This window comes from Populus trichocarpa, chromosome 2 (genome assembly GCF_000002775.5).
Source record: "Populus trichocarpa isolate Nisqually-1 chromosome 2, P.trichocarpa_v4.1, whole genome shotgun sequence".
In the NCBI taxonomy this organism is placed as follows: Eukaryota; Viridiplantae; Streptophyta; class Magnoliopsida; order Malpighiales; family Salicaceae; genus Populus; species Populus trichocarpa.
In genome coordinates, this window is record NC_037286.2 from 15270553 (window position 1) to 15294745 (window position 24193).

Consider the following 24193-nt stretch of genomic DNA (forward strand, 5'->3'; position numbering starts at 1 on the left):
AAAAAAAGATATTCAAATAAATAAGATGAATGTGATGAGGGTAATATAGAAAATAAATTAAATTAAATTCCATATCTTTCAAACATATGAATTTAATTTATTTATAAAAAAAATTCAAATTAAATATTATAATTAAATTTAGTTATAATAGAGAACTAGTTTCTAAACAAGCTGTAAGAGTTCATTTAATATAAATTATAAAAAGAATTATTTTAATCATAATTCAAATAAAATAAGTTAGAAGTATGTTTGAATAAAAATAGCTCAATTTTTATAAAGTAGGTAATGTAATTTAAAATCAACAAATTAAAATTTTAATCTTAACTTTTGATAAATAAAAAAGATTTTTTTGACTCGGTTTTGTAACATCATTTTTATTTAAGTCAAAAAGTAATTCTGACAAAAATTAAAAAATAATTTAAATCAATTTTAAAAAATTATTGCAATCAGAATCTAATTAGTTCAAAGTTACTAAACATTTTAATGTTTTTTTAAGAAAAACAATTAAAAAATATCTTAAATCAATTTTAAAAATTTATTGCAATCAGAATCTAATTAGTTCAAAGTTACTTTAGGTTGATATTTTTTTTATATAATTCTCTATCTCTGGGTTTCTTTAAAAAAAAAAAATCAACTCACATAATGACCATGAGATTTGTCTATTATAATATAATTTCTTTTTTTGTATTTGTTTAAGAATGTGGTAAAAGGTTTTTTTAAAAAGTGTTTTTTATTTGAAAATATATTAAAATAATTTTTTTTATTTTTTAATATTTATTTTTAATATCAACAAATTAAAACAATCTAAAAATATATATAAAAAATAAAACTAAAAATAATTCAAAATTTTGTAAATATATGGTTGAGTCATATTGTCCAACACCACCTTCGTCTAGCTTAAGCAGAACATAGTGCTACATCAAGTTTCGGTCCAATTATGAGGGGAAAAACCAAAAAACGAAAGGATAATCTCAATAGAGCTGTGCGTGTAAACAACAATATTTGGATAAATTGGGAAACTGGAACGCAATTTTTTTTAAAAAAAGATGAATTGATATAGGTTCAAAAAATATTTGTGATATATCACAGTTTAACCATGTGATGTTTCTGAAACCCAACCTGGTCAAACTGTCATTTCTAGCTTAATGAGTCGACCGATTCGTAATGGTTAGTGAAATTGGTCGATCAATTCCGAAAATAACAAGGAAAATCTCAAAACTGGGGGACCTCAGTGAGATTTTGATATTTAAAGATCCGACAGTCTGTGTCGACAAAATTATAGCATCTGAAAACTTCTGTAAAAATTTAAATGCGATCCAACGGTCGGATCATAAGTTATGATACTTTTAAACTATTATTCTAGTCTGGTGCGATCAGACCTTCTTTTGGGTGTAGACCTATCCCGCTAATTCATAAATGCATCTGATAGGCTATCCACATAATCTGTTTGGGGTATATCCTTATTTAGTTATGGCAAACTCACACCTGACTGCTCAGAATCACTCACTACTGCGTGAACAATAACTTTTTGAGATTTTAATTGAAGTTTATTATTTATTCAATAAGTTTGACAAAGAGGTATATTTTGACTCATAAAATATATTTGGAAGAAAAACTTCATAAAATTATGGTTTTTTGTGTGAACCGGTCGACCGATTAATAAAATTGGATCCAACTAGTCAACCGGTTTAGATAGAAGATTAGAGTTTGACCATGTCACGCTTCTGAAGCGCAACATAATCAAACTGTGCCATTTCATTAAATCTTTTTGAATCTATATTAATTTATCAACTTTTTGGGTTTACTTTGCTAATTTTACAACAACAACAACAAAAAAATCACAATATTTACATTCTCATTGGGTAAATGATGAATTAAACTCGAGATGAGTTAAATTTGGGCTTATGGTGGTCTCTACTTGAGGAAGCACACTTGGTTCGTAAATTGGGTTGGTGGCTTGGATTCTAGCTTCAGGAGTTAGAATAGAAAACCAACTCTAGATCATAATTTTCAATGGATAGACATGTAATAGTTAGGTGGCCCGCGTTACGCCGCGGGCTCACCTTTTATTTTCATAAAAAAGTTGGGTGCTGACACGGCAGGATCCAAGGCTATTTGGATCCTGCACAGGCATGACCTAAGTCTATTTTGGGTCCTGCACAGCCAATGACCCAAGGCTATTTTAGGATCTGCAACATGCGGGACCCAAGGATAGTTGAGTCTTAATGCAGCCCAAGCGCCTTGTGTGCACTGGGGTGTTCCCAGCCTACTAGCAAGCACCCCAAGTGCCAAGTGTGCGCAGGGGTGTGCCCAACACTAAGGCAGGAGCCCATCAGCCTTAGGTTTTGCCGCCGAACCCAATTCTCTTGGGTCCTGACGCAAGACCCATTAGCATTGGGTCCTGCCGTCAGACCCAAGAGAATTGGGCACTGACATCAAACTCAATTCTCTTAGGTCCTGATACAGGACCTAATAGCCTTGGGTCCTGCCGCGGACCCAAGAGCATTGGATCATGACGCCGCTCAAGGGTATTGGGTCTTGAAGCAGGACCCGTTAGCCTTAGGTCCTGCCACGAGATCCAAGAGAATAATAATAATAATAATAATAATATTTTTAATACAAATAATAATATTTTTAATTTCAATAACATTAATTATCATAAAAATAACAATATTGATAATACAAATAAGAATATCTTGAATTTCAATAACAAATTTAATATTTTTTCAAAAAAGATTAAAAATTAAAAATAGTAGCACTACAATATGTAACTAACACTAATATTGGATTTTCACTTTACAGTTTTGTTCAACAACTTTCGTTAATATAGAATAATTATTTGCATAATTTAGTCTTTTTATTATTATTACTCAAACTCGTTTTTCTATTTAATAAATATGTTTTTATAAATACAACTGACTCTCAATAGTTGAAGGAAGTTCTATACAGTTTATCTTTTTTATGGAGACTAATCTACTTCTCCTAACATTGAAAATCAAGATAAAAATAATGATAAGCTCTGAAAATGAAGAAGAAGAATTGGCGTTAGCCCAAGCACCATGTGTGCACTGGGGTGTTCCCATGAAACCCAGGTGGCCGCCACATAATCATACCCGTATGAAAAGGAAAAAAAATTACAGTCTTCGGTCCTGCTAGGGCAGGACCCAACTCTCTGTACGTGTCCACAGTGCAATCAATTTATTTTGAGAATTCAATGGCCAAGACATTTAATTGGGTATGGCTGCTGGGTCTAGCCAGACAGTCATTCCCGTATGAAAAAGAAAAAAAACCATTACAATCTTGGGTCCTGCTGGTGCAGGACCCAACTCTAATGGTTTAGCAGGACCCAAAGCTATTGGGTCCTGCTGCAATGACCCAATTACAGTCTTGGGTCCTGCTGGGGCAAGACCCAACTCTAATGGTGTTGGTAGGACCCAACGCCATTAGGTTCTGGCTGCTGCAATGACCCAGCAACCCTGTCTGACTTACAAAAAGTAAAGACAACGCCCCCCACAGGCGATACAGTGTATGTTGGGTCTTGCTGGGAATTGACACATTTTGAAAGTGTTTTGGGTCTGGATTGTCAACCAGACCCAACAGCGTAGGGTCCGGCTACCAAAGCCAAATCCAGCGGCTCGTGGCAAAGAAGGCCACGCCCCCAGCCACAATTGTTGACTAAAAACACAGGAACAGTTCCTACAGTGTTTTTGCAATATATAGCGAAGCAACTGTGCAAGTCCACAATTAATTGTTTCTTGGTCCATAGTGCATGCATGCACAGTAAGTCCATATTGAATTCATGTATAGCAGAAAACCCACGCGTTTTAGGGTTCTGTTAATAATTATGATTTTAAAAAAAAATCAACTCAATAAAAAAAGGACAAACTAGCACATACAAATTTTTTTGAAAAATAATATAGTTTGGTAAAAATATCACAATTGAAAAATGAGGCATTTTAATCAAGTGGTCAAAATAAGGAGGTATAAATTCCAAGGACAAAAGGAGAAAAGAGAAAAGGAAAGGAAAGAATGAATAAATAAGATCTCGTGTAGCTTTAATTATGATATTTTGGTAATATTAAAAGGGTTTTGAAAAAATAAATTTAATAATACTAAAAAATATTATTAATTATGATTGAAGTGAGCCACGTATGCTAAAAATAGGGAGCGGCTCTCAAAATTTTGAAATAAAAAATATCTTATTATAGGTGTCCTTTCAGGTGATCTAACGTGATTTTAGTCATTAGAATAAAGTAACTGCTATGAATTGTTAGAACTTAGAAGACAAACTAAACTGAGATGCTGGTTTCAAAAGTCGTAAAAATTAGAATATACTAGCTAGGGCCCGCATTACGCCACAATTCAGATTAATTTTGTTTGAACAGTAAGAAAATATCCGTGAGTTGCTAACATTTGTCTTTAGGAGCATTACAATATTCTAAAACACTTGAAAATATAAAAATGTCCCCCATTAGATTATATATTTTAAAATTAAATTAGTAATTTTACTATATAAAAAAATAAATCTCCATTTAATCTCGTACAATTTATAAAAGATAATTGTTTCATAGTAAAAATACAATCTTACCATCAATGTCTAGTTCAAAGTTTTTTTTTTATCTAAGGGAAATTTTATAATCACATTGTTATAATAAATGCTGTTATAATAAATAGTAATATGAGTCATGATGAATAATAACTTTTTTAGAAGATTTAGTTTTTTTTTAACTAGGTTGTATCCCTATGCTACACTGCATAAAACTCTTTTATAATGTTATTAAACCTAAATTATTGATAAAAATATGATTTGATTTAAAAAGTTATTCTAAGATGATATTTTTTAAAAATATTGAGACAATAATATACCGGATCAACCTGGGTTTCATGGTTTAACCTATCAAACTTGTAACCCGAGTCATGTAGTTAATTGAGTCTCATAATTTTATTTTTTAAAATTATTTTTTATATAATTATACAACAACAAAAATAGATGCACAAAATCAAGCACCAACTAATTTTCAAGATATTTTTTTGGAGATTGTGATTAACCCAAGGTTGTCAATTCCGTTTTGGCAGGCGTTTCATTTTTTCAATTAGAACGAAATGTTTCGATTTCAGAGCGTTTCGGCGTGCCGTTTTGAAGTTGTACTGTTCATATATATTATTAACTACCAGACCTAGCAACCTAGAAATTAATTCAGTTATTTTGTTCTTTGTTTCTTGAATTTTCTAATCTTGACGTATGCAGTATAATTTATTCCTTTAAATGTAATATTCATATCTAGGCTTAACTCTGTTTAATCTTGATGTATGTAGTATAATTTAAACGTATGCAGTATAAATAAAATAGATCATTAACTCTGTTTTATCAATTTCATTTACTTAAAAAGCCTTGACTTGATTTGTATAGGCTTATGCACAGATCAAACATTAAAGTAAAATTCATATAAAGCTTCAAAATTCAAACTAGCTAGCCAAGCCCGGTGAAGCAATAAATACAATACAAAGAGAGAGAAAAGACCAAATTAGATACAAAATTTATGAGAAAAGTATTTGGTATTAACGTTCTAGCAATGTAATAGAACCGAGTTTATACGTTTTCCATTTCCAATTTGAACTTAAAGAGAGAGAAAAGATTGCACCTTAGAGAGAAGAGACAATTATTCAAAAAGGGAGCAGATGGCCATAAAGTGAGATTAGATGTCTTGGAGTCTATTTGAGTGGTAGATCTCTCTTGGGATGGTCGGGAAGTCCGATATAAGTCTTCTGTGTGATATAATCTTCACGGGGAGGTTGAGAATTCTCCAAAATTCATTGATAATTACTTTGCCAGGTTTTAGGAGGGCTCCTTTCCTTTTTTGTCAATTAAGTAGCTTTAGTTGGGAAGTCAGGTTGCAGCAGTGCAGTATGCAAGAGCAAGACAACAAGAGAGAAGAGGGAAGATTGGAGGGGGAGGTTGTGAAAGACAAGATGCCGATTGTAATTGTTTTGGTTAGGAACTTGAGACTGCGAGGAAGAGAAATTAGGGATTTGGTTTTTAGTTTAGACTTCAGAGAAAAAGAGCTTTTATACGTGGGTGTATTGTGTAGTTAATGAAATTGAATCAGGTTTAATTTTGAGTCTTTGACTCAGTGACTTTGACCCGAAACGAAACACATAGAATTAGATCGGAATGTTCCGGTTGAAATTTGACCGGAAAATCCGGAACAGACCGAAATTTTAAATGAGGTGAAAATTATTCCGTTTTGTTTTGTTTTTTGAATTGGTACGAGAAGTTCCGGCCGGAACGGAACGGAATTGACAACCTTGGATTAACCTTAAAAAAAAACAAACCAAAAAAAATTATGAACCGTAATTAAAAACTAATTAAACATGCCTAGAGTGACCTCTTTTTTTTTAATTTTATTTTTTAATATTAAATTTTATTTATTGACTTATTTTTTAAAATTTGCTAGTGTGTCACCCTTTAAAAACTATATAGTCCAGGCAACTATATAGTCTAGGCATGTACACCTGAATATCTTTTAGTAATTATAAATTCTCTTTTATTATCAAGTTATATGATAATACCTAAACATTCTTAAAAACTTTAAAGAAAATTTTAAAAATGGGCCATGTGGAAAAAAAAAAAGAACTAATGAACCTTGAAGAAAAAAAAAACCACAAATGTTTCCTAAAAAAAGAATGGGTGTAATTAAAAATTGTGCCACTTTTATTACCATATTGTATGGTAATACTAAGAAAAACAGTTAACAAATGGAACATGTGGAAAAAATTAAAAAACAAAATGTGAACACATCCTTAAACTCTACAAAAAGAAAAATAAATAATTTTAGGTAATGTTTGGTATTTCAAATAATATTTGATTGGATTGGACTGAACATGTTAACAAATTCATTGTTTTTTTTTTTAAAAATAAGGTTGCTTTGATTTTTTTTTTAATTTGGGTCAACTCAAGTTGATCTTCTAGACCTGTAACCTAGGTCTTATCTCGAGTCAACTCTTAAATCAGGTTTTAAAACTATGTCAATAACCACTTTTATCTAGATCAATCCTGATTGACCCTCTTGACATGTGACCCAAGCCTTGTCTTGGGTCAGCCATCAAGTTTGTTTATAGAAATATGATAATAATCACTTTTATCTTTACCTTAACCTAGAGAAACTTGGGTTGACCATCTCGACTCGTAACCAAGGCTTGCCCCACGTTAACTCCGAAATCAGGTTTTTAAAACTATAATAACAATCATTTTTATTTTTATATTTTTTCAGGTTAACCCAGGTTGATCATCCATACTCGTGACTTAGGCCTTGCTCCGGGTCGACTTCCTAGTTAGGTTTTAAAACTATGTTAATAATCATTTGTATTCTTATATTGACTAGGGTCAGTGGTCAACCTGACCCTTGACATGGGATTAGTCTCGAGTCGACCGCTAAGTTGAGTTTTAGAACTATGATAATAATCAATTTTATCCTTACATTGATACGGGTCAAAGGTCAACCCGACTTGTAACCTAGGCCTGGCCCTGGATCGACTCCTGAGTTGAGTTTTAAAATTATGATAATAATTACTTTTATCCTTACATTGATTCAGGTCATTGGTCAACTCGACTCTTGATTTAAGCTTTTTCCTAGGTCCACTTTCAAATCGTGTTTTTTTAAAACTATAATAATAATTAATTTTATTTTTATGTTGACCAGGATCAACTCGGGTTAACCCTTGAGCAGAGAATTTGACAAACTTTTCTTATCCTTTTTAGCGAGATAAAAATTTCTCTACTAAAATAATATTGGGTAAGACATAATTATTTTTATATTGTTTAAAAGTATACCAAACAAGTTCATAAAAAAATTATTATGTTTAGTTCATCGAAACTTGCATACTAAATACTAACTTAGAGTCCAACACTTTAACCACTTGCATACACAAACAATTATTGATCATTTATGTCCATCTTCTTTTAAGCAAAACTTCTATTGTTTTTTTTTTTTTTTAAAAAGAAACAGGAGATACATGGATGATGAGACCTGAATTTTAATTATCAGTGATTGGAAAATTACAAAAGAGTTTGGCTAGTTTTTTTTTTAATTTATTTTCATCTAAAAAAAATAAAAAGAAACATTATAAAACCTTTTATAATTCCTTTAATAACTCCAAAAACATTAAAAAATTAAAATTAACTGAATAAAAAAAACTAAACTAAACTCATGATTTTTTTTAAGGATATTTAGAAAAAAAACCATAACTAATACTCGTTAACCTAAAAACATTGATTATAATAGCTAAAAAGTTGTTGAATAGATGATTTATTATTATTATTTTTATGTGAGTTTTTCTTTTTTCTTTTTAGCTCAATTTGTTTTTTTAAAATTTTTATACTTTTAAATCAAAATTAAAATAATAAAAAAAATATAAGGATTTGCACTGAAAAAAAAACTATTTTAATTTTTTTTTAAAATAACACTTCAAAATATCAATTCATAATGTGAGGTCATTAATATCAATTCAAATTAAATGTTTAAAAAGAAAAAATCAAATCAAATGGACAACTTTCTTTCTCTTACGCGGTATCATCATTCCGTAGAAACTGTCTGAAAGGGGACGCGTTTTGAGTGGTCAAAATCAATGATAGTACTCAGTGGGCAAGCCAGCAAGAAACGCAAGCCACACCATAATGAATGATGTCATGCATATCACCTCAGCAAACCCATCAGCTGGGAAAGTGGGTGCCTTTTGTTGGCCTCTAAGACTAAAATCATTTAACGCCGACGTTTCTAGAATTGCCTAACTTCGAAGAATTTTCAAGACAAGAAACCATCATCATCAACCACCACCACCACCAAGAAAATTTGCATTTTCCTTTGTTTCTAGTATCTCGATTGAAAAGGTTAATTCTTTTGGAGCCCGTTTTCTTCCTAGCTTTGTTTTTCAACCGCTGGTACACTGTGTAATCTAACATGGAAAATGAGAAAGGCGAGGTGAGTGCTTCCAACACGGGCGAACTAGATATTGAGCAAGAAGACCAGAAGATGGAGCAGTTTTTCGCGTTGATTAGAAGTTTTCAGGAAGCACGTAATAGAAGGAAAGATGAGTTGGAGGAGAAGCAAAAGAAGAAGAAGGTAAGAAGGTTAAATGATAAAGAACCGCAGTCAAGTTGGGTGCCATCTTTTGAATGGGAAGATTTCACAGAGGATATTAAGTTTAGAAGGCCTCCTCTCATCTTCCCTAGTCCTTGTAATGACAAGAAGATCTTAGATGACAAGAAACCTAAAGAAGAAGATGGTTTAGATCTCAGACTCACTCTATAATGTTGTACGTACGTCGTTGTTCAATTAAATCAGTTAATCAATGCATGGTTTCTAACGTTGTCTTTTTTTTCTTCTGTTCATGTATCATCTAGCTAGTTCTTACTTTGTTTTCTTCTGGATTTTTGGTTTTAGAATTGTATCATGGATTGAAAGGGGGTATGATTCCCCTCAATTAGCTTTGAGAATCGATGTATAATATGACATTAAAACATTAAATGACAACATGTTTGCGCATTTCCATGGCGAAAACTTGTTGAAGGGGTTTGATCATAATATAAATGATAAATTAAACTTCGTGTCCAAGAAAGCACGTCTCCGCCCCATAAAGCATTGAAGTTGGACAAGTTTGGTGAACTGATGGTTAGATGCTTCAGAAATCAGAAAGCGCGAGTCTTTTGTGGACAGGAATCGAGTATGGACCCTTGCCGTGTATTTACGTTTGTTTATTTATTTATTTATTATTTTCTTTTCGTTAATCGACTTTTTCTCAGTATTAGTGGAAAATTTTGATATCTGGTGTGCACAAAATATCATTCGTTTGAGATCTCCATCTTCTTTGTTTTTTTATATTTTATATGGTAGGCAATTTAAATTAAACAAATAAAAATATAAACAAGGAAAAGGTTAGGGTTTATATTGCTTCTTATTTTTATTTTATATTCAAGAAAATTGTATTAATTTAAATTCAAGAGAAGAGATTATAGACTAAAATAAAAATATTATTATATTTTTAAAATATAAAATTAAATATTTTTCTTCAAATTATGATGGGCAGCTACAAGTATTGAGAGTTTGACACCTGTTAAAGAACTATCTCAACCTAATGATTTAAGCTGTTAGGTGAGGTTCAATATCTGATTTATATAATTCTCTAGCACACCTCCTCAAGTGAAAGCTTTTTGAGCCTGAAACTTGCATAAGTCTACATTACTTTGTGCTTAATTTTTATCAAATAAATGAGAATGATGAGATTTGAACTCGTGATCGCTTGACCATCAAGGCTCTGATATCACATCAAATAATTATCTCAACCCAATAACTTAAGTTGTTAGGTGAAGTCTCGGGATATGATTTATATAATTCTCTAACACCAACTAGAAAATAAAAATGAAAAATAGAATGTGATTTAGTAAAGAAATCTACAATCTACGAAAAGAAAAGAAAAAACAAAAAGCAAAGTAATGGTGTCATGCTTGAGATGATGATGAGTATATGTGTTTGGTATTGTGGTAGTTGTTATGGTTGTGATTTAAAAAAAGTTGTTTTATAAAAGTACTTTAGTTGAGATTGGTTTGGAAAAATATATGTTTAGTTAAAACTGTGGTTGAAATTGAGGGTAAACAAAAAGTAATTTAATGTGTTTGGTTAAGAATACTTTTCAAATTGAGGTTATAAAATAACTAAAAAAAACATATTAATATTGATATTTTTTAATTGAAATATTGTACATTTAACTACTGCTATTACATCATGAAATAAATAATATTTTATATAAATTATTTTTTATTGTTCCATTAAGGTATTTTCAATTCCATCACGTACGAAATACATCCAACAAGGACTACAGTTTCCATGGCTTCTTGAGCGTGAAACAACATCAGGTAAAATATCATCAGGAATAAAATTGGGATTGCGATCAAATTTTGCAAATGCAACATCATCATGTGATCTCCTTATAATATAATTATGTAGTGTCATTGAATAATATTAAACACTAATTTTTCAAATAAAACACAATATCTGAGAAATTATTTTGGATTTTTTTTATTTTGTTGGGTCGGACCCAAACACCGGACATTTAGGTTTGGGCCAGACCCGGTCTGGCCATGAACAATGAAAATGCTCTCCACTGTTCACTTTGCATAACAGTAGAGAGTAGCCCAAACGAAGGAGAAGGGGAAGGGGAAGAGCAGCGCGATGGTGATGGACTGAGGGACGGTGGAAAAGTCGGAGGCCGGTCACTCTTCACTGTTCACGTTGCAGAACAGTGGAGAGCAGCCTAAACGAAGGAGAAGGAGAAGGAGAATGAGAAGGAGAAGGAGAATGAGCAGTGGCTGGCGGTGGAAACGATGGAGGCCGATGGTGAGCTGAGGGAGCTGCGCTCCACTGTGCTCTGTTGTGCTCTGTTTATGTTCTTCTTCTTTGGACAGTGGATAATGCAGAAGGAGAAGGAGAAGGGGAAGAGAAAGAGGAAGAGCAGTGGTTGACGGTGGGAACAACGAAGACTGGTGGTGAGCTGAGAGAGATGCTCTCCACTGTGCTCTGTTTCTGTTCTTCTTCTTCGAACAGTGGATAATATAGAAGACGAATGAGAAGGAGAAGATGAAGAAGAAAGAGAAGGAGAAGATGAAGGAGAAGGAGAAGGAGAAGGGGAAGAGGAAGACACATTGTTCCTATACCTCATTGACTTATCTTTGTATATTATAATGTGTTTGGTATTGTGGTGGCTGTTGTGGTTGTGGTTTGAAAAAATAGTTTTATAAAAAGTGCTTTTAGTTGTGGTTGGTTTGGAAAAATATATGTTTGGTTAAAACTGTGGTTAAAATTGAGGTTGAACAAAAAGTAGTTTAATGTGTTTGGTTAAAAATTGTGGTTCAATTTGATATTATGGTATAATTACCTAAAAAGACTTCATTAATATTAATATTAATGAACAATTACATAAAAAATAATCTTGCAACCAATAAAATCCCATGGGATACATGTTCAAACCCATTAAAAAAGAGTTTCACTACAAATATTGACCTAACTTGAGTCTCTATATAGACAATTAATGGCTTTACAACAGCAATGCCCTGCATTTCTAACTCTTTCATGCCCCCTTCCCTTGCCCCCTTGTTTTTTCCCCATAATTCAATGGTTTCCTGTAGAAAGAGACGCAACCATCACTTTAATTGTTGTTAGCAGTAATGGTTTCCTGTAGGGTTGCTGTGCGCAGTGAAGAGAAATGAATGCGAAGAATGGACGAGAAGAGCAACAAAAGAGAAGAGGATAAGCTAGTAAATTTCCCATCTCTGTTATCTCTAGAAAGTTCAACCTGTGGTTGAACTTGCAAGAAGCAGTATTTTACTGCTTTTTCAAAATCACGGTCCTGCCTCAACAAAATGGTGGGACCCATATTTTAGAATTTTTTAGCATATGGTAACCAAACACATATATAAGTGTGTTTTTAAGAAATGCAAACGCTGCCGCTTAGACAAACGGACTCAATATGCCTTAACTAGTGTGTTGTTATCAGTTGTCAACCCTTAACTTAACTGGTTTGCTTGCTTGAAAACAGGTGATGCTTTGCATAGCCTGGGGAGCAATTTGAATGATCCAAACAATGTCATGCAGAGTGCAGAGTGAATTAATTCACTCTCTACATCTCCACTGTTCACGTGAACAGTGGAGGAGCTGCTGTTTGCAAAGCACATAAATTGTGCTTTTGCTAAACTTGAGGCACAACCGTAATTTTTGGTGGGTCCCACCAACACAAAACTTTGTTTTTAACTTAACCAAACATCAATATTTGTGGCTGCCACAGCTACAATACCAAACGACCACTAAAATGACATTCAATGTACCTAGTTCATTCTTGAAAAACCAAGTGGTGAACAATATGAATAGAACTCTAGTTGCTACAATACATAAGAGTAGAATGAGAAAGAGAGACTCTCATATATGCAAGTAACCAACATAACAAAACAATCTATTTGGTAGTAGATGTCATAGCACGATATTCTGTTTCGGTTGAAGATTGAGAAACAATAGATTGTTTCTTGCTTTTCCAAGAAATAAAAGAATCACTTAAAAGGATACAGAAATCAGTAACAGACTTGCGATCTGTAGGATCACTGCTATAATCAACATCAGAGCATGCACGCAGCTCTAAGGAAGAAGTGGATGAAAGTAAAAGACTCTGAAAGACTATACCCCAAAGATATCGCAAAATACGAAGAACAACTATCTAATGAATGGTAGTAGGAGAAGTAACTAACTGACTAACAACATGAACAACATATGCAATATATGGACGAGTAATAATATATAAAGCTCCCAATAATAGTACGGTATAAAGTATAATCTGACCTTGCGTTAACCTTAATGAGAGTATTTAGTTTTATTATTAGTAAGTCCAGCCTGCTCAAGAATATCCGCAACATATTTCAATTGAGAAAGAAGGTAACCTATTAGTGAGTAAGCTACCTCAATACCCAGGAATTATCGTAGATAACCTAAATCCTTCATTTCATACTGTCTAGCTAACTTTGTCTTCAAAACTGAAATACCATCAATGTTATCACCAGTAATAATCATGACATCAACATATAAAGACATAATGATATGACTTGCATCAGTACACTTAACAAAAAGAATAGAATCATGACTACTAGAAACAAATTCAAGAGAAGAAATCACAATAGAAACTTTCTCGAACCAAGCATGAGATACTTGTTTAAGACCTTATAATGCTTTCTTAAGCTTATAAATATATCTAGAGTCATGTAAAACACAAGAAGAGGGCGCCATATAAACTTCTTCTTGAAGATCTCCATTCAAGAAGGCATTTTTAACATTATGTTAAGAGATATGTCACTGAAAAACTGAAACTACTATAATAAGAGAACAAATAGTAGTCATTTTTGCAACAAGAGAAAATATCTCCTCATAATCCATACCATACTTTTAAGAATATTCTTTTGTAACCAACCTAACTTTGTATTGACCCATCAGAATTGGTCTTGATCTTATACATCTAACGACAACCAACAACACTCTTACTAGGAGGTAGAGGAACCAAATCCCAAGTATTTGTTTTATGCAAAGCATAAAATTCCTCATTCATAGCTTGATGCCAAAAAGGATCAATAATTATCTCTTTATAGGAAGAGGGCTCAGAGAGACAATGAATAGAAGCTAAAAAGAAAGTAAATGATGAAGAATAACAAGAACAAACAAAATCTGGTAACTTTGTGGAATTACGAATGCGTATGGATTGGCATAGAGACAGATCCATAATCTTAGACAGAGCTGAAGGGACCGTAAAGGAGAATGAAGCTTCAAGTGTGACGAAGAATAAAATGTCAGTACCTGCAGAATGATTAGTACGAATTGGTCAAACATAAAGAAGGGTATCAGAGGTACTAGGAACCTAAGATGATAAACTATCAGAATCCTCAGAAAAAGGATCTATACGAATAAAATTAGATCTAATCAAGCTATGAGTAATTGATGGAATAGAAAAGAAAGGTATATCTCGAGAAAGACAACATGACAAGATACATAAAGTTTTTAAGTTATTAGATCAAAACAACGATACCCCTTTTTCCTTCACCATAACTAATAAAAACACAAATAACAGATCGAGAGGACAACTTATTGCGTTCTATATGAGGATGAAGAACAAAATAAGTACAATCAAAAGCTCTAAATGAGGAATAATCAGGGATATACCCATACAAGTTTTTGTAAAGAGAAAAATCTAAAATATAATAAAATTGGATTATAATAATCAAAATTACAGTAGTAAGAACAACTTCTCCCCACAACTCACTAAGAATAGAAGCAGACAACAAGAAAGAACGAGTAGTTTTGACAATGTGCCTATGTTTTCTTTTAGTAACTCTATTTTGCTCAGAAGTATATGAATATGAAGTTTGGTGAATAGTTCCATCTAAGACATGCAACTCATAAAATTTATTAGAGGTGTATTCCCAATTTAAATTACATATAAAACATTTGATGATAACAGAATGTTGAGTTTTGATAAGAGCTCAAAAGGTCATATATATCTCAAAGAATTTAGAACGATGTTTCATTAAATAAACCCAACAATAACGAGAATGATCATCAATAAAAAAAACATAATATTGAGATCCTTCTTTTGTTGCAACATGAGAAAGTCATCATACATCAGAACGAATCAAATCAAACGGGGAAGAAGAAACAAAAATACTTCAATTAAAAGGTAAAGCGAAAAATATTATCAGTTTACATCCACTACAATAAGAAATATAACAAGTTTTTAAATTTTCTAAAGCTCTTGTAGATGTCAAAAATCTCAAATGAAAAGACGAAACATTACCTAAACAGCAGCAACAACTGACACTTTTAACTTATCCAAAATATATAGTCTTTTCTCCTTATGGCCTGTCATAATTAGCTTCTAAGATTGCAGATTTTGTACACAACAAAAAGAAGAGGAAAAAATGACTAAATAATCACTAGAATCACATAACTGACAAACAAAAGCAAGATTCAATCTAAGTTTCAGAATAAGATAAACATTAGAGAGAGACAAATGAGATGTAACAACAGAACCAACACCTGCTAAGGACATGGAAGTGTCATCAGCAGTTATAACAATAATAAAGGATGAAGAGGGCACATAAGTAAGAAATGAGAAATCTGGAGACATATGATGTGAAGCATCATAATCCAAGACCCATTCAGAAAATGACATACCTGAGGAACTATGAGGCAACTGACCTACGAAAGAAAAAACAGACATTGCTTGTGGCTGTAAGGAGAGAAATTTCTAAAATTATTCAGCTAAAGTATCAGGGCTATGATAGAACTTGATGAAATTATTGATACAGTATTATAGTGTGATGGTTTATAACCGTAAGGTTGTCCATGAGCATTAAATTGTGACTGACTACTAGATTTTAAAGCTTGATTCTATTGTTTCAATTTGGGACATTAAGCCTTCTAATGACTTTTGTGAATACAGAAACTGCACTCGTCAAAGGCAACCCTTGTGTAAGGCTTATTTTGATTATTAGAGAATGACTTAAAGGGTATTGCTAGTATAGAAAGATTAAAAGCAAAAAGAATTTTCTTTTTAGAATAAGACTGAAGACGTATTTCTTCAAGCAATAACTCACTCACAACAGAGTTCACAGAAGGCAATGAAGAACGATGCAAAATTGAACCTCTAAGTCCTTCAAAATCACTGTGAAGTGCCGTTAAAAATTATACCAATCATTGCTGCTCTCTATTAGTAATATAGGCACCACATGCCTTTAATTTTGCCGATTCTGTAACAGTCAATTAATACCAAAGATCCTTCATAGCAAAATAAAACTCTTGAAAACTGATATTTTTCTCATGAAGAGCTCGTATGTCATTATCTAATTGATATTGATTTGCAAAATTTGATTGCATGAAAAACCTTTGCAGATGATCCCAAACTTCCTTTATTATCTCATACTTTGCCAACTACGTACCTATAAAATAATTAACAGAATTGTTAATCCAAGTAATAATCTTTGCATTGTTTGCTTCTTAGGCATCTATCAAAGCATCATAACCCTCATTAGTACTTCTAAGTATCACATAAGTTCCACTAACATATCTCCACATCTTTTTACTCTTAAAAAAATTTATCATCATATAACTCCAATACGAACAATTCTTTCCATCCAGCCTCACACTCATAGACTGAAGTGAATCGTCTCTTTTAGTAGCCATAATTAACAAACAAAGAAAAAGCACAATGCAAATACCAAATTACAGAAACTGAAAGGAATATGAAATACCAGATTGCAAATATTGAACAAATATCTTTTCGAAGTTATACTATCATTCCAAATATTCATGAAAGTTGTGTATGAGATTAAGTCTCCTTTCATGAAACCATATTCTGATATCATGTTAAACAATTCAAATTAACACAAAGAGAAATACCAAAAATAAGAGAGGAAGGGGCTAGAGTTTCATTGATATTGCATGATCTCTTTATTCTGAAGAAAATTATATTAACCTAAATACAAAGAGATTATATATAAACTAAAATAAAAAAATTATTATACCCTTAATTAATAAAATAAAATAAAATATGTTTCTTAACATTGTAAACTTTAATTAAATGAAGTATAGTTTTTTTTTTTAGGATGAATGAATATGATGTTGGGATTGCTAGTCTTGATTTGGTTAGTATGTGTTTGATATTTTTTATTACAGTTTTTTAAAAATAAATTTTAAAAGAAGTATTTTTAGTTATGATTTAAAAAAAAGTATATATTTGGTTAAAAATGATAAAAAAAATAATTTTTTATATGTAAAATGAATGAAAAACATATTTTTATAAAAAAAACATATTATTTTAATTTTTATAAAATTAAGATTTAAAATATAATTAAATGTGGAGCTAATGTAAAAAACAGAAATTATTTAATTAAATAAATAATTTTTACCTTTTCATTGTAAAACAATAGAATATATTATAATACTAAAAAATCTCTTTACTTTGAAAGTTGGTAATTGATGGTTTGTTGAATTGATAATGCAGTAAATTCCTTATGATACAATTGATTTAACATACATCAACCAGGTGCATGTATTAGTTTTTTATTCCAAAGCTTGAGGGGGTGGAAATTATTCATAAGTCAGTAAGAACTAATTATGGGTTTAGGTACAAGTGCCTGACTGAAAGAAGAAGAAAAGGGAGGAGTTGTATCATCTCTCCCAATTTCAATTTAAACTAGGAAAAATTATATTTATCATTATATATAGTTTGGTGATATTGTGATTGTATATTATAGTTTGAAAAATTACTATTTACATAATGAATTAATAAAATTGTTTAGATAGGATAAAATGATCAAAATGTCCATATATATAAATATATTAAATATTATGAGTTTGTCATTAAATTTTAAAACAATTCCTAAAAGAAAAGAAATCATGTTGAGGGTGATTATCATTTTGAGGGTGTTTTTAGGAACGCGATGTAAAATAATATTTTTAAAATTTTTTGTATAAAATAATTTTTTTTATGTTTTTAAATTGTTTTAATGTGTTGATGTCAAAAATAATATTTTTAAAATAAAAATTTTATTTTGATGTATTTCTAAGTCAAAAACATTTTAAACCGTCATCTTTATCACAATTCCAAACCGACCCTAAAAAAAAATATGAGTATAATCATTATTGATGCTTGTTAACTATAGCTACATCTATTTTTTTTAAGAAAAAAAAAATGAAAATTCATTACAAACAAATAAATACAAAGAGGTGAGGTTCTTTAATGTGACATCTACTTTTATTTTTAATTTTTATTTTCTATTATATTTTTCAATCATGTTAGGTATGAGTTGGTTAATATTCTTGTATGGTGAGCTCATGAATTCAATTAGTTATTTTGTTCTTGATGGAAAGAAGTTATTAACATACATGAATAATATTTTGCTTATGGCTTAATTTTGATATGTAAAAACCTAGTTTCGCGATGTAAAAAAAAAATTAAATAAAAAATATTATTTTTGTTTTAAGTGTTTAAATTTTTATATTGTTTATTTTATTTTTAATTTAATTATGTTATATTGTTATTTATTATTTAATTAAAATTATCTATATTATTAGTTAAAAATTTTACTTATAGTTTTATTATCCGAGTTTACATTATATTTTTTGTGTCATGTTAAAAAAATATTTTTGATAATCTTAGTTTGATTTACTATCTAAAATAACAGTGGATTGCTATTAACAATATACTAAAATGAGTGATGTTTTTATTGTGCTTTACCTCACATAACGCTATTTCTTTTAAGAGTTTTTTTCTTTTGTATTTTTATACAAATTTATGTTTTTCTCTCAAATTTTATACTTAAATATTTGATTTGTTGAATATTTAACTTCATAATTTATTGTAATTTACTTTATACATGGTTGACTCGAGCTTTTCGTTATTTTTTAATTCACATATTTTTTCAATATACTAAAAGGGATGGTGCTTTTACTGTGCACACCTCACATGACACTATTCATTTCAATAGTGTTTTTTATTTTGGTTTTTTATTTAAAATTTATGCTTCTTTCTCTAATTTTATATTTTAATATTTGATTTATTGGAGATTTGACTTCATAATTTATTGTAATTTGCTTTAAACATGATTGACTCGGTCTATACTTGGTTGACCCAAGTTTTTTTTTTTACTAATTAACTTTTTTTTAAAATTTTATTCTTCAACATTAGATTGGTTATGAAATAGTTTTAATGATTTATTTTGGTTTGATTTCTATAAAGTTATCTTGGTCTCACGACTCGGGTCATGAGTTTGGTAAGTTAACTCAGTTGACTTAAGTTTGTTTTGTCTTTTTTTAGTTGATGTTTTTTTTTTTCCAGTTTCACCATTCAATATTGAGTTGATTATGAATTAGGTTTCATGGTTTATGACTTACTTTTTATGAGGTTATCCCTATTTTATGACTCGAGTCATGTGTTTTGCAAGTTAACCCGCGTAAACTCTGGTTGTTTTATTGTGTCCTATTTTTATATTAATTTTTTTCAATTTCATCCTTCAACAATGAGTTTATTAAAAAATATGCTTCATAATTTTTTTAATTTAATTTCTATGAGGTTATTATAATCTCGTAACCTTGGTTGTGAGTTTAATAAGTTAACCCATGTTGAGTACTTATGTTATTTTTTCTGTTTATTTTCTATCAGATTATCTCAGTCTCATAAATCGAATTATATGTTTGGTAGGTTAACACATGTTGATTTTTTTTGTTTTTTTAAACACTAGCTAGGTTGATTATGAATTAAAATTTATAATTTATTTTGATTTATTTTATATGGGTTTATAATGGTCTTATGATCGGGATCATGAATTTTGTAGGTTAACTTTTGTTAGCCCAGATCAATCCAATATGTTTCTGTTTCAATATTATATTTTCTTAAAAAAAAATCTTGTCTTGAATTTCTATGAGTCAACTATATTTTTACCTGTCATCCAGATTATTTTTAGAACCATCAAGTTAATCAGGTCATATGAAATTAACTTTCACATTATTTAACTTTTTTTACTAAAAATCATTAACAATTCCTATATATTTGTTTATTTTGTATGTTCAAGGAACGTATCTACTATGCAGAGGAAAAGGCTGCACCAGTGATGAGCTTTTTTTTAATTAGGATTGATTTCAACTCACAATCCTATTTATTTTTATAGTTTTTTTATTTATTTATGCTTTATTTGATTTGAAATCCTCAGTTAGAATGCTTCTCGAGTCCTGCCCTTTCTCACAGTGTTTAATCTTATGTGTTTGTTAATCGGATTATCGAAGAGAGGGTTTTGCCTTTAAATGGTCATATGAATCGTTTGCTCAGTGGTGCAATATATGCTTGTTTATTTAGCTCATAAGATTTCCATTTTAGGCTGCAGGGTCGATAATGGTGTATTGTGTTTGAATGCCAGTATTAGTCACTCTAAACGATTTAGCTTAGGTAGAAGGGGATTGAGTTGCTGGATTAATGTTTGCTAAAGATGAGTACTTTACAATTACTGATGTGTTTAGTACAGGAAATAATGGCCTGAAAGTAAATGGTGTGGGATGTTTTCAGAATGGGATTAGGCAAGCTTGGAGCAATTATTTGGTTACTATATTTTTCTAAGAAAAAACCATATGAAACTATTATCTTCACTGACCTATTCATCCTTCATGTTCATATTGCTCTTCGGAAAGATCGGATTTTGACATTGAAAACTGACAGAACTTCCAGCAGAAGCAGATTTCAGTTTTCAGATGTAAGAGACAAAGCTTGATGCAATAAACTTGGATGATATACCGGCATCACTATAGGAAATTCTTGCTCATGATTTGGCGAGAGCCATCCTTCCCCCATTCATGCAAATGTACAAGTTAGGGATTGCAAATGTCACATACGAAATTACCCATGTTCTTAGAGAAAGGAATCAGTTTGTTGATCATCTAACCAATGTTTAATGGCTTTGTTGTGTCGTCGTTCCAATGCCATTTTATTTGTTGCTCCTGGTGAAGAACTTTATTTTGGTTTCTTCTCATTCCATCCCTTTTCAGGCCGCCTAGTTTTTCCCGCACCAGTTGGGTTATAAGCATAAAGAAATATGGTTTGAGTACTTGCATAGCATGCTTGAAAACTATCATGATAGAAGCTCGCTGCTTATTAGCAATTTAACCATCTTTTTGCCACAACTATTGCATCCATCACATCTTGTGTTCATTACATGCGCTTTTCTAACACCTTTTAACCTCATTTTTGCCCAGCAGGGTCACTACCTTTCCAGCTTTGTTAGCGATCAAAGAGCTCTGTCCGAAGACATGGACCTCCTATTCTCTTTTGTTCATTGCATGTTTTCTTTAGGTCCTTGCGGAAGCAGCAAGAACATTAATGCCTAAAGGTAGCTATCAATACTTTTTGTTAGACCTTCTTTTTGGTTTTCACGGGTCATTGAACCACTCTATGCATGTTTGAGTGCAAAGTTTACTCTTTCATCATTGATACTTCTTTTACATTTTGTCATCATCCTTGTCTTATAAGTTAGTTTCGTCCTTGTGCTTGCACATTTGATCATTTTGAATCATTTCTAGTCTAATCCATTAGGCATGTCATTTTTTGAAGGATTCATCCAACTGTTGCTTGATTTCAATCTTGTTGCCACTATCTTACATTTATCTTGATTTCATTTCCTTAAAAATAAAATCATTCAACACCAACAGTGTAAAAACCCCTTTTCAAAAATAATCTTAATAATCTCTATTGATTTCTCAGGTATGTATTAGAATCAGAGCACATGAAGAAGTTTTTGGTGAGATTGCGGGTTTTTTTTTTTTTTTAGTTTAACGTGGGTGTCCGGACCAGCTTGCGCGTACCTCGACTAATCCCACGGGCCCTGAAGTTAACGACCATGTAAGCCTCTAGTGGCCATCATATGAGCAACCACAGGGCTTGAACCTGAAACCACAGAGGGAGCAAACCTCTTGGTCCCAAGCTCTTACCACAGGGCCACCATCTAGATGGTTGAGATTGCAGGTTTATTACGGCTGAAAATGGTAGCCGGTGAGGGATCAAATGAAAGGGAAGATGGAGGCTAGCTAGGTTCAGTGTTAAGGGAAAGAAGATATGGAATTACTAGTTTTTTTTTTAAAAAAAAACAATTAATGCAAACTTTTAATATTTAACATAAAGGCTCTTTAGTCATTACATGAGAATCCCATTTCATTTTTAATTTAGGAGCTAATTTTTTCTACAATTTGAGAGTGGAATAAGGAACATGCATATGAAATCAAATCATGTCTCGATGACTAGGAATAGTCAAAGGAGGAGAATCGAGTGGAATAAGGAACATTTTAGATTTACTGGGCCTGGTCAGCTTTGTAATAGTTGGACTTGTGTTTCATTATCCCATTTGGGCTTTAATTTGGTTTTGATTTCTATCCAGCTCATTAATTGCAAGTACAATCAATTTCTCTGTTTATTACAATTATTTTTTTAATTAAATAATAATAAAAATAAATATACATATAAATTTTTCTCACAAGTTTGCACTTATTAAAAATACTATCTAAAAATAAATAGTTTTCATCTTTAAAAATATTTTTCCATTATATAAAACATAAAAAAATTATAGATAAATTAGAATAATCTCTTTAAAAATTAAATACATATAAAAATAATTAAAAAACAACCATTTTTTTTAAATACTAAATTCAAAAAATAAAAAATAAGAGAGAAGGAGCATTAATTTCAATATAAATTTAAAAAGTTATTTAAAAAATTAAAAAAGCATGATTTTTTCTATAAGTAAAAAAAAAATAAAAATAAAAGAGATCAAGCCAACACATGGCTCACTTAGAAAGGACTTGCACAATAACCCTATTTTTATTAGAAAAAAATTACAATTGATCATTTGCCTTAATATGTTTTTTTTTAAAATTAGATGATATATTGCCTAGTATTCCCTAGACTCAGCGGCTAGAAAAATAGATTTATGTCTTTTTGACATGAAAAACCATTTCAATATAGAAAAGGCCTAAAAACTTGAAAAACCCACAAATAACCTTAAAAAAACAAAACAAAAACTCAAACACATAAACTTTTCTCGAGTTTGGATTTGGTTTTTAAAACAATTTTAAGATGGAAAACATTTAAGTTGAACTCTCCTCATAAAATGAAATATTTTGACACTAAGATTGATTATTTTGATTGCTAGAATCAGTATCAATATTAATTTTCTCTCTCTATCATCGGAATTCAATATCCTCTCTTTCCTCTCTCAAACTAGAGACTAAATAAATAAAAATAAATAAATTTTTGTACCAAAATTGAATATGTAAAGTTTATTATTCATATTTTTTAGAACAAGTATAATTTGTAAAGTTTGAAAACTAAAGTAAACTTTTTTATGATAACTTTGAAAGCATTATCTATTCGTCGTTTTTTTTTTATTTTGATCCCTTGTCTTTTAATTTTGTCTTCAATCAATAAATTTGATTCAATTATTCTTTAATTATATCCAAAAAGGATGTAATTGTGCGAAGTAAAAATTTAAGGATTAAAATAAAAAAAATAAGATTTTAAGCAATAAATCCACATTAAAATATGAGACAGTGAACAATACATATGTGCACATTATCTATACCACCACATGGTCTAGAGTCTTTGTAATTGTAATTAATAAACTCAATCGTTGTTGTTCTTCGGGTAAGGAATTCATTGGATTTGTCATTTGAAACTTCCCTTCGGTGGGATTTCTAATTGCCAAAATTCAAAGATTTAGGCCTCTTTACTGGCTAGAAAGTAGTATTTTTTGGAAAGTGGTTTTTTTTTTTTAAAATAAATTTCTAGAAAGTAAATTATTTTTCGATGTTTAATAGTATCATGAAAAATAAGTTGAAAAACATTTTTCAATATTTGGTTAAGTCAGTTAGAAAATAACTTATTAATATTTTTTTTCAAGTTTATTAAAATAATAAGGAATAAATCTTACAAATTAAAAAGTTGAATGAGAAAGAAATTGAAAAAAAAAACTGATTTCATAAACTATCTCAAATAAAATATATAATAATCAAAATAATAGAAATCAAATCTAACTTATAAAAAAATTAAAAGATAATGAAATTAAAATAATAATAAT

General features: G+C 30.7%; 1 protein-coding gene across 1 annotated transcript; it reads left to right on the forward strand.

Moving 5' to 3' along the window:
* Positions 1 to 8791: 8791 nt before the first annotated feature.
* LOC7460484 (protein NIM1-INTERACTING 1) lies at positions 8792 to 9375 on the forward strand. Its single transcript, XM_002302755.4, has one exon. It carries the CDS (start codon positions 8958 to 8960, stop codon positions 9306 to 9308), a length of 351 nt encoding a protein of 116 aa, XP_002302791.1. The 5' UTR covers positions 8792 to 8957; the 3' UTR covers positions 9309 to 9375.
* Positions 9376 to 24193: the final 14818 nt, after the last annotated feature.

What these genes read in the sequence shown, in the direction of transcription:
- LOC7460484 (XM_002302755.4), top strand. Translation starts at nt 8,958, where the DNA reads ATGGAAAATGAGAAAGGCGAGGTGAGTGCTTCCAACACGGGCGAACTA.